We start from the raw sequence: 12,056 nt of genomic DNA, 5'->3' as shown, positions 1-12,056 counted from the left end.
TGTGTGTGTGTGCATGCATGTATTAGGTTGTCGGAAAGTTCCGAGAGATTTTAGGTTAAACCCTTTAATGCTTTATTGAACACACCTGAAACGTAACACAGTTAAAACTCAGGCATTGCTTGAAGTGGTAGAGCATCTCTTCTTTGTTCTTGACTAAAAACAGATTTATCTTTCATTCCGGTTACCTTTTATTGATATTTGAAATGGATAACCAAAAATTTCATATTTGTGTTGTAATGCTTTTCTTTTTTTAAAAAGAAGAAAATGCTGCAAAGACTTGCAAAAACATTTGAGAAGTTTATGGTGATGATGATGCTGCAGGTGAATCAACTGTTCAAAGATGGTTTGCAAAACTTAAAGCTGGGGAATTTAGCTTGGAAGATGACAGTCGCAGTGGAAAACCTTCAAAATTGGATGAAGATGTTTTGAACCCCAAAATCAAAGAAAACTCAAGTATCACAACGAGAGACCTTGCAGAGGAGTTGAAGGTTTCTAAAAGTATGACTCAAAAACACCTAGCCTACAATGTTATTCTAAAAAATAGATAACATCATCATCATAATCTTGAAGCTTTGAGGTAGTGTATGATTAATTCAAAATAGTGTGAACGAATATGTATTGCATTTGACAGAATAATTTGAATGCTAAAAAGTTAATTGTATTGTTAAAATGTAGAAGACATTTCTGTACAACATCCTCAAGATCTGGTGGCCAGACAAAATTTCCAACAGATGTCTGTGGGATGGAACAAACCAAACTCCCAAAATTAAAAAATTCTAAAAAAGAGATGGGGCTTGATCAGTCACACTGTAAGATATAAAGACACATACATAGACAACAAAACAGGAAATTGGAAAATAGTTTTTGTATTATTTATTCACCATTACATGTGTTTCATTTGCTAATAGGAGTTACAATGTTGTACATGTTGGATAAACACTTCAGAAATTTCCCATTGGAAACACAAGATTTACATTTGGAAGAAGCATTTATATATAGCTAGTAAGCAGGGGTTGTATAGATAGCTTGGAGGAAAGAATAAAGGGCAAATCAAGTAGTTAAGATGAGGGGAAAAGACAGTTAGATATATATTCATCCATACTCACACACACATATATATATATATATACATACACATATATACATACATATATATATGCATATGTATTTGTGCATACATACACAATGATACAGATGTACTTATATATACACATACATACACACATGCATATGTACACACACACACACACTCATGTCCACACACACACACACACACAAAGACAGCTGTATTCACAGATACACATTATCACAATTTTACACACACACACACACACACAAATACATATAACGGGGATGTATACAAAATTATATGTATGTTCAAATTCAAATGGATATAAACAGATTTATTAATGTACAAGAAGACCCAGCTTGGAATTTACCCTCCTCATCATCATTTAACATCCGTTTCCATGTTGACATAGGTCGGACAGTCTGACAGTGGCTGGCAAGCCAGAAGACGGTACCAGGATTCACTGAGGGGATCAGAATATAAATGGGATGGTAGAGATAGATGGTGGTGAGGTGCCAGGACATACCATCAAGGTATCTCTCTTTTACTTGTTTCAGTCATTTGACTGAGGCCATGCTGGAGCACTGCCTTTAATTGAACAACTTGACCCCGGGACTTATTCTTTGTAAGCCTTTGTACTTTGTAAGTACTTATTCTATTGGTCTCTTTTTGCCGAACTGGTAAGTGACAGGGACATAAACACACCAGAATCAGTTGTCAAGCAATGCTAGGGGGACAAACACACATACATATATATATATCATCATCATCATCATCATTTAGCGTCCGCTTTCCATGGGTTGGACGGTTCAACTGGGGTCTGTGAAGCCAGAAGGCTGCATCAGGCCCAGTCTGATCTGGCAGTGTTTCTATAGCCAGATGCCCTTCCTAACGCCAACCACTCCGTGAGTGTAGTGGGTGCTTTTTACGTGCCACCCGCACAGGTGCCAGACAGAGCTGGCAAACAGCCACGGACGGATGGTGCTTTTTATGTGCCACCGGCACGGAGGTCAGTCGGGGCGGTGCTGGCAACAGCCACAATCGAATGGTTCGCTTACTTGTCACCGGCACTGGTATCACAGCTGCAATTTCCATTGATGTTGATCGACTTCGATTTTGGTTCTGCTTTCTGATATCTGATTTAATTTGGTTTGATTTTGATTTTCACTTGCCTCAACGGGTCTTCACAAGTGGAGTTTTGTGTCCCAAGAAGGAAAGGTATGTATAAGTCGACTGGCTACATACCAGGTAGAGGCCACAGGTTATGGTCTCACTAGTCTTGCCGGGTCTTCTCACGCACAGCATACTTCCAAAGGTCTCGGTCTCTAGTCATTTCCTTAGTGAGACCTAAAGTTCGAAGGTCGTGCTTCACCACCTCATCCCAGGTTTTCCTGGGTCTACCTCTTCCACAGGTTCCCTCAACTGCTAGGGTGTGGAACTTTTGCACACAACTATCTTCAGCCATTCTCGTCACATGACCATACCAGCGCAAACGACTCTCTTGCACACCACAACTGATGCTTCTTAGGTCCAACTTTTCTCTCAAGGTACTTACACTCTGTTGATTATGAACACTGACATTACACATCCATTGGAGCATACTGGCTTCATTTCTTGCGAGCTTACGCATATCCTCACCAGTCACAGCCCATGTTTCACTACCATGTAGCATGGCTGTTCGTACACATGCATCATACAGTCTGCCTTTTACTCTGAGCGAGAGGACTTTTGTCACCAGCAGGGGTAAGAGCTCTCTAAACTTTGCCCAGGCTATTCTTACTCTAGCAGTTACACTTTCAGCACACCCACTCCTGCTACTGACTTGGTCACCTAGGTAGCGGAAGCTATCAACTACTTCTGGTTTTTCTCCCTGGAACGTGGTAGAAGTTGGTCTCTGCACATTTTCAGTGTTTATTGCTCCTGAGCATCTGCCACAGACAAAAACTATTTTCCTAGTTAGCCTTCCTTTGACATTGCTGCACCTCTTATGTGTCCATAGCTTACACTTGGTGCACCTTATAGAGTTTCTACATACGCCTTTTTTACAGATCGAGCAGGGCCATCTACCTGAAGGCGTTTGTGATTGGTCTACCTTCCTACTTATTAGGACTTTGGTTTTGGCTAGGTTGATTCTAAGGCCCTTCGATTCTAATCCTTGCTTCCACACCTGAAACTTCTCCTCCAGTTCTGATAGTGACTCAGCAATTAGAGCTCCCAGGGGCATCCTGTCTTGAATTCCTCCGTTATTGCCTGGAGGACTATGATAAATAGTTGCCAACCCTCACCTTACTAGCAGCGTCTCTGTACATGGCTCGCACAGCTCTCACTAAACATTCATTTATCCCTAGTTTCCTCATTGACCACCAGATAAGGGATCGGGGGACCCTGTCGAAGGCTTTCTCCATGTCAACAAAAGCCAGGTACAGGGGCTTATCTTTGGCTAGGTATTTCTCCTGCAGCTGTCTTACCAGGAATATAGCATCAGTAGTACTTTTCCCTGGCACGAACCCAAACTGCATCTCATCTAAGCTAACTCTCTCTCTAATTAGTTGGGCTATAACCCTCTCCGTAACCTTCATTACCTGATCCAGCAGCTTGATACCCCTGTAGTTATTTGTATCCAGGGTGTCACCTTTACCTTTGTAGCAGTTGACTATTATGCTGCTACACCAGTCATTGGGTATGACTCCTTCGTGTATCACCATACGACGGGCTTCTTTCAGTTTCCGCCTACCAAATCCACTCACAAGGCTTTGGTCGGCCCGAGGCTATAGCAGAAGACACTTGCAGTGGGACTGAACCCGGAACTATGTGGTTGGTAAACAAGCTACTTACCACACAGCCACTCCTGGGAATTATAATATAAATGGGATGGTAGAGTATTGGCAACAATGCATGAATAGGGAGTAGGGACTTTACATGAATGCAAAGAGTGTGGAGGTGGGGAATGCAGTGACTAGTGAAATGTGGGCATCTAGAAAAAGTAGGAGGGACAACCATACAGCAATGAAACAGGGAGCAGGTGAGTGAGGGCAGGCCTGGGGAGCAATGTAGAGAATGCAGAAAAGGGTCTGCCAAATATATTTCATTATCATTATTTTTTGGAGTTCAGTGTATGTGTATATGGTTGTGTAGAGATAGATATGAGTATATATGAGAACACATATTTAAGCTTTCATAGATGTGTGCATATTTACACATGTGGTAGGGATAGAAAAATAAAAAGTTATATATGTAGGAGTGGCTGTGTGGTAAGTAGCTTGCTTACCAACCACATGGTTCTGGGTTCAGTCCCACTGCGTGGCACGTTGGGCCATGTGTCTTCTACTATAGCCTCGGGCCAACCAAAGCCTTGTGAGTGGATTTGGTAGACGGAAACTGAAAGAAGCCTGTCGTATATATATATGTGTGTGTGTGTGTGTCCCCGTGTCCTCACCACCACCATTGCATGACTTTCACTGCTGGTATGTTTACGCCCTCATAATTTAGCGGTTCAGCTAAAGAGACTGATAGAATAAATACTAGGTTTACAAAGAATAAGTTCTGGGATCGATTTCTTCAGCTAAAACCTTCTAAGGTGGTGCTCCAGCATGGCCACAGTCAAATGACTGAAACAAGGAAAAGAACTACAAGAACATCCGAGAACAGTGCCAGCAACAGTGACCACTGAGAACCAAGAATGGTAAGACAGGCTGGTGGTTTGGCCACACCTGCAGGACGAGCCCCTTTGTGGTAGCAGTGACTCACTCATTGGAGAATCCAGTGCAGAGCAGCAAAGAAGACATGGGTGAACCAAGTGAAGGAAGACTGGAAGTCACAGCACTTCAACCTAAAGCATGCCAGGGCCGGTACCACGGATTGGGACACATGGAATAACATCCTCACCACAGTTTGTCATCCAGTAGCATTCTACTTACTTTCTTATAGTAAGAAACAGCTGGATTTCTTTCTGAAGTGTGGCTATGTGGTAAGAAGCTTGCTTCCCAACCACATGGTTCTGGTTTCAGCCCCACTGCATGGCATTTTGGGCTAGTGTCTTCTATTGTAGCCTCAGGCTGACCAACGCATTGTGAATGGATTTGGCTGATGGAAACTGAAAGAAGCCCATCACATATATATATGTATATAACATCATCATCATCATTTAACGTCCGCTTTCCATGCTAGCATGGGTTGGACGATTTGACTGAGGACTGGCGGACCAGATGGCTGCACCAGACTCCAATCTGATCTGACAGAGTTTCTACACCAACCACTCCGAGAGTGTAGTGGGTGCTCTTACGCGCCACTGGCACGAGTGCCAATCAGGCGGTACTGGCAACGGCCACGCTCAGATGGTGTTTTTTATGTGCCACTTGCACAGGAGCCAGTCCAGTGGCACTGGCAACAACCTCGCTTTGAATGTTTTTCACGTGCCACCAGCACAGGTGCGCAGGTAACGATCACGCTGTGTGTGTGTTTGTGTCTGTATTTGTCCCCCAACCGCCACTGGACAGCCAGTGCTGGTGTGGTTCTGTTCCAGTAACTTAGCAGTTTGATAAGATAGACTGATAGAATAAGTACCCAGTTTTAGAATAAATGAGTCCTGTGATTGATTTGGTCAACTAAAACCCTTCAAAGCAGTGCTCCAGCATGGCTGCATTCAAATGACTGAAACAAGTAAAATGATAAAAGATAAAGAAAAGCTGCATCTTTCAACGTTTTTCCAGCCACAGAAACAGATTCTCTCAAAGGAAACTATTTACAAACCTACACAAGTGAACATAGGTGCAGGAGTGGCTGTGTGGTAAGTAGCTTGCTAACCAACCACATGGTTCCGGGTTCAGTCCCACTGCGTGGCATCTTGGGCAAGTGTCTTCTGCTATAGCCCCAGGCCGACCAATGCCTTGTGAGTGAATTTGGTAGACGGAAACTGAAAGAAGCCTGTCGTATATATGTATATATATATAAGTGTGTGTGTCTGTGTTTGTCCCCCTAGCATTGCTTGACAACCGATGCTGGTTGTCCCCGTCACTTAGCGGTTCGGCAAAAGAGATCGATAGAATAAGTACTGGGCTTACAAAGAATAAGTCCTGGGGTTGATTTGCTCGACTAAAGGCGGTGCTCCAGTATGGCCGCAGTCAAATGACTGAAACAAGTAAAAGAGTAAAGAGTAAGAGTATATGAAAGATAAAACAGTTATTTTGAAAGGAGCACCTCTAAAACTAGTTTTTAAACATTGAATGGCTCTGGGGCAGGGGTCCAAGAGAATAAAATAATAATCAGAGGAGGTCTATGCAAGCAGGACAGCAAATTGGGGATTTACAGTAGTATTTTAAGGGTCACTGAAAAGAATTTTGCTTTCGATGTATGTTTCTTTTTCTGTTTTCCGTGGACCAACTTAATGTGTGAAAAACAAAATAGGAATTTTGAAAGAAGCAATTATAAAACTACGTTTACTACATTTAATGGCATTAAGTTAAAAAAAGGGTCAAGAATCACTGATCTAAACCATTTATCATTGTTAACTATGACAGCTTAGGGACTTGGCTTTCTTTTACTCCTAAGACATCTTGACTTACAACACTCCTCCTTACTTCTTTCTCTCATTTTTTCACTGATAAAATAAAAAATAATCTTCTGTCAAAAGTTCACTCTCTTAAATTCTATTCACTGCCAACTAACTGACATTGGTAAATAAAAACAGGCTGAATGACTGATTTCTTCTGAAAATCTAACATTTCCATGGAATGGTTACTGCATAATCTACTAGCAATCGTTAGTGGAACAAGTAACAATTATGTAATTTATGATGGTGTTATAATAAAAAAAATTACACTATTCTACTCTTGGATATCAATCCAAATACACACACACACATGTATCTCCACCCACATAAGCATTTATGTCCCATGCCAGCATGGAAAGATGATTATATACACACACACATATTAAGAAATATCTACAATTTCAAAATGATATCTTTGATGTAGTAGTAGTAGTAGTAGATATAGTGGTAGTGGTGTTGTGATTGTAGCAGTGGTCAGCTCATTTGGTCTTCTTCAGAAACAGGTGGTACGGGTGGTAGCAGCAGCAGTAGTCGTACTAGCAGTGGTGGTACATGTTGGTATCGGGAAACTAAGAATGACCTCCTTAATCCACAACCAAGTTCTTCTTTAGAAGGAGATGGTATTTATCCAACTGTAATAATAAAAAACAATAAAAATAATGATAATAATAATAATAATAATGATGGTTTCAGATTTTGCCACAAGGGCAGCAGTTTTGCAGGAGGAGATGAGTTGATTACCTTGACCCCAGTGTTCAACTGGTACTTATTTTATCAACCCTGAAAGCTTGAAAGGCAAAGTCGACCTCGGTGGAATTTGAACTGTGGAAACTGATGTAGAATTGAGAAGAACCCATTGGTGGCTGCAGAGTATTGGCTTGAAAGCAGAAACCAAAGGATTTATCTTAGTCACACAAGATCAGAGTATCCTCACTCAGAATTATCAAGATGCGGAGGCACATGGCCTAGTGGTTAGAGCAGCAGACTCGCAGTCGAGGGATCGCGGGTTTGGATCTCAGACCGGGTGATGTGTATGTTTATGAGCGAAACACTTAAGCTCCACGCGGCTCCGGCAGAAGGTAATGGTGAACTTCTGCTGACTCTTACGCCACAACTTCCTCTCACTCTTTCCTCCTGCATCTTGCAGCTCACCTGCAACGGACCGACGTCCCATCCAAGTGGGGAACCTATATGACAAGAAACCGGGAAACCGGCCCTTATGAGCTAGGCATGGCTTGAGAAGAAACAAACAACAAAAACAAAAATTATCAAGCTAATGTCGCACAGAATGAGGTAGACACAAAGAGTAAACTCTGCAATGACAAATTTCAGAATATTGACCACATTGTTGCTGGTTACTCAGTTCTTGTCCCTACAGAATATAAAACCAGGCATGATCAAATTAGCCAATACTTGCACTGGAGTATATGCCGTCACTATGATATCCCACACTCTAAGAACTGGCATGAACATCATCCAGAGTCAGTCACTGATGGAGAGAATGTTACCATCCTATGAGATTATGGGATACATACAGACAGGTAAATAAATGCTAACAGACCAGACATAATCATCAAAGACATAAGACAAAAACATGGCTGTTAGTTGATATGGCAGTGTCTACTGATAGAAACATCTCAGCAAAGGAATTTGAAAAACTCTAAAAATATAAGGACCTAGAGATTGAGATATCCAGGACGTAGCAATTAAAAATCAAAACCATTCAAGGTGCCCTGGGAACGATCAAGAGAAGTACTGATGAATTTTTTTATCAGATCCCTGGGAAACCAAACCATGCCGACACAGAACGGGACAAGGCTGGCCCCTTTGAATTGCAGGTACGACTCATTTCTACCAGCCGACTGGATTGGAGCAATGTGAAATAAAGGGTTTTGTTCAAGGACACTGGTACTCTGTCAGTTATGACAACAAGGGTTTCAGACCACATCTTTATATATAAAAGTGAAGTTGTGTGTCTGTCTCCTGCGATTTAGATTCCTAACTACTCCCACATTTTGCGGTGCAGTATCTTATAGTCGTGATTCATATCGAGCCCTTCTGGGTATTAGCGCGCGTCTACGATGAGTCTACGATTAAAAAAAAAATTTACCATCATTTTTTCCCATTTTTAATGCATTTTTTTGCTATTATATAAGGGAAGTAACTCTCTAAAAATGTATTATTAAATCTCAGAACGTAAAAAGCTACAGTAACCCCCTCCTTTGTGGTTAGCCATATTGAGATGGCTATTATACTTTACATCTCTAAAAATGCTTATAGAGTTATTTCCCTTACAAACCCGAGCAACGCCGGGCGATACTGCTAGTTGTACATACATGTGTTTTCATGAGTGTGCATACATATTTGGGTTTGTTCTGCAACATTAGTCATGCATGTGTTTGGGGGTCATTGCATAATACTGGTAGACAAGGAATGAAGCAATCATACTCGTGACTTAATCAAAGATGGAAGAACTGCTCCCACTTACTCCCCTTTTCAAAGTCTCTAAAACAGATAAATAAAAGGGAAGGCGGAGAAGGATATTTTCACACTAGAGCCCTTGTGGGTCCCACTGTCACCCTCTCAATACTCAGGTTGTGGTCATGTTAAACTGGACAATAAATTTAGATCTGCCAATTATGTTATGATTTATTTACCTATTTCTTTATTACCCACAAGGGGCTAAACACAGAGGGGACGAACAAGGACAGACAAACTGATTAAGTCGATTATATCGACCCCAGTGCGTAACTGGTACTTAATTTATCGACCCCGAAAGGATGAAAAGTAAAGTCCACCTCGGCGGAATTTGAACCCAGAACGTAGCGGCAGACGAAATACGGCTACGCATTTCGCCCAGCGGGCTAACGTTTCTGCCAAGCTCGCCGCCTTATGATTTATTTACCTCATAACTATACAATTTGGCATCTTCCATGCTGGCATGGGTTGGACAGTTTGACAGGAGCCAGCCAGGTAGAAGATTACACCAGGCTACTGTGTCTGTCTTGGCAGACTTAAAAATAAGTGGGAGTGGTGGGGAAGCATTGAATTGGTTAAATTCTTCAACAGTGCGCTAGCATTGTCTCAGTTGGCTAAAACAAAGAGCAAAAGAGCAAAGATTGTTATTCTCTAAGATGGAATGTGATGATTGGATGCAGCAGTTTGGAAGGTGGTAAAGTGGCACAGCTGACTGACCATAGAACCTGCTTTGGCAACAGTACTTTTTGGTACTGGAGGCACACCCACACACACACATAAGTGTATGGTACATGAGCAATATAGACAAGGCACAGGCATAGCTGTGTAGTAAGAAGATTGCTACCCAACTGCATGTATCAGGTTCAGTCCTATTGCACAGCATCTTGGGCAAGTGCCTTCTGCTCTAGCCTCAGGCTGACCAAAACCTTGTGAGTGGATTTGGGAGATGGAAACTGAAAGAAGCCTGTCATATATATATATTACTCTTTTACTTGTTTCAGTCATTTGACTGCAGCCATGCTGGAGCACCACCTTTAGTCGAGCAAATCGACCCCGGGACTTATTCTTTGTAAGCCCAGTACTTATTCTATCGGTCTCTTTTGCCGAACCGCTAAGTGGCGGGGACGTAAACACACCAGCATCGGTTGTCAATCAATGCTAGGGGGACAAACACACACACACACACACACACACACATATATATATATACATATATACGACAGGCTTCTTTCAGTTTCCGTCTACCAAATCCACTCACAAGGCTTTGGTCGGCCCGAGGCTATAGCAGAAGACACTTGCCCAAGATTCCATGCAGTGGGACTGAACCCGGAACCATGTGGTTGGTAAACAAGCTACTTACCACACAGCCACTCCTGCGCCTATATATATATATATATATATATCATCATCATCGTTTAACGTCCGCTTTCCATGCTAGCATGGGTTGGACGAATTGACTGAGGTCCGGCGAACCAGATGGCTGCACCAGGCTCCAATCTTGATCTGGCAGAGTTTCTACAGCTGGATGCCCTTCCTAACGCCAACCACTCCGAGAGTGTAGTGGGTGCTTTTATGTGCTACCGGCACAAGGGCCAGTCAAGCGGTACTGGCAACGGCCACACTCAGATGGTGTTTTTTACGTGCCACCTGCACCGGAGCCAATCCAGTGGCACTGGCAACGACCTTGCTTGAATGTTGTTTCATGTGCCACCTGCACAAGTGCCAGTAAGGCGGCGCTGGTAACGATCACGCTCGAATGGTGCTTTGTACATGCTACCGGCACGGAAGCCAGTTAGCTGCTCTGGCAATGATCACGCTCGGATGGTGCTCTAAGCGCTCCACTAGCATGGATGCCAGTCATCAAATTTAATTTCAATTATACTTGCCTCAACAGGTCTTTGCAAGCAGAGTTTAGTGTCCAATGAAGGAAAGGTACACATAAGTGGCATATATATATATATCTAAAAAAGGAGATGTGGAACACGAGTTGTGATATATAAAAAAGGAAATGAAGAAAATGCTGACAAAATAATTTAAGTAATTTAAGTAATTTAATTAGGTGAAAGTTCTTTTTACCGGTTGCGCATTTGTTATGCTTATCAAAAGTTTTTTTCTCTTATCTGACTTTATGTTGGGTTTCCTGTCTCTTATATGTGAAAAAAGAGGCTCCAGAGTTGTTTAAGATTTGCTTGGTTTCGTGCCTAAAATTTCTTGTGGACAATGGTCAATATAATTTTGATTGGTCATTATGAAGGGGTCATGTGAATGTTTGAATGGAAGTTGGTGTTGGGGTAAGAAAAAAGGCTCCAGAGAAGTTAAAATTTGGCTAGTGTCACGCCTAAAATTTCTTATTGGTCATAATAAAGAGGTCACATGGATGTGGTCATAATAGAGAGGTCACGTGAATGTTTAGAATTTTCGAAAATAGCTTTGTTGAGAATTCCTATTGTTCAGGCTGGTCAGTAGATGTCATGTGGATATTTTAAATAGCTTTTTAGTGTGTAGTTAGGGAGTGTATTTTCCGCTTGACTGAATTTGAGCTGGATAAGTAAGTTCATTTAGGACAGGAAGAGCTATATGTATGTATGTGTGCGCGCGTGTGTGTGTGTTTATATGTATGTTGGGGCGCTGTATGTTGGGGCGTGTATATATGTGTGTGCGTGTGTGGGTACAATTTTCAATATTTATAGTTCTGCTGTAAATAAAAATACAGGTTTACAGAAAAATAGCACTTAGTGCACATATTGATACCTGTGCCGCACAACTTCATCCCAATTTTAGAATCTTTCCCCTCTACAAATTTAAAGACAATGCCACTCATACCCAGCGAATAACCATGGAATCCCACCTATTAATAAATACAGACCACTTCTAAACACATCCCCCTAACACGAACCCACAACAAACACACTTACACCTGCACACACCCTACACACACTTTTACCCAGATATTAACACCAT

At 41.9% G+C, this 12,056-nt stretch overlaps 1 protein-coding gene across 1 annotated transcript in view; it reads right to left on the bottom strand.

Moving 5' to 3' along the window:
- Positions 1 to 6,488: 6,488 nt before the first annotated feature.
- Positions 6,489 to 12,056, bottom strand: part of LOC115225396 (kinetochore protein Nuf2-B-like) — a 44,004-nt gene continuing 38,436 nt past the window's right edge. The window contains exon 12 of the mRNA XM_029796351.2: positions 6,489 to 7,249. Within this exon, the coding sequence (XP_029652211.1) occupies positions 7,202 to 7,249 (48 nt within the window). The 3' untranslated portion in view covers positions 6,489 to 7,201. The remainder of the gene's footprint in view (positions 7,250 to 12,056) is intronic.

Source organism: Octopus sinensis, linkage group LG27 (genome assembly GCF_006345805.1).
Source record: "Octopus sinensis linkage group LG27, ASM634580v1, whole genome shotgun sequence".
NCBI lineage: Eukaryota > Metazoa > Mollusca > Cephalopoda > Octopoda > Octopodidae > Octopus > Octopus sinensis.
The sequence above is the reverse complement of the archived record's forward strand: the minus strand, read 5'-3'. Positions and strand labels throughout refer to the sequence as shown.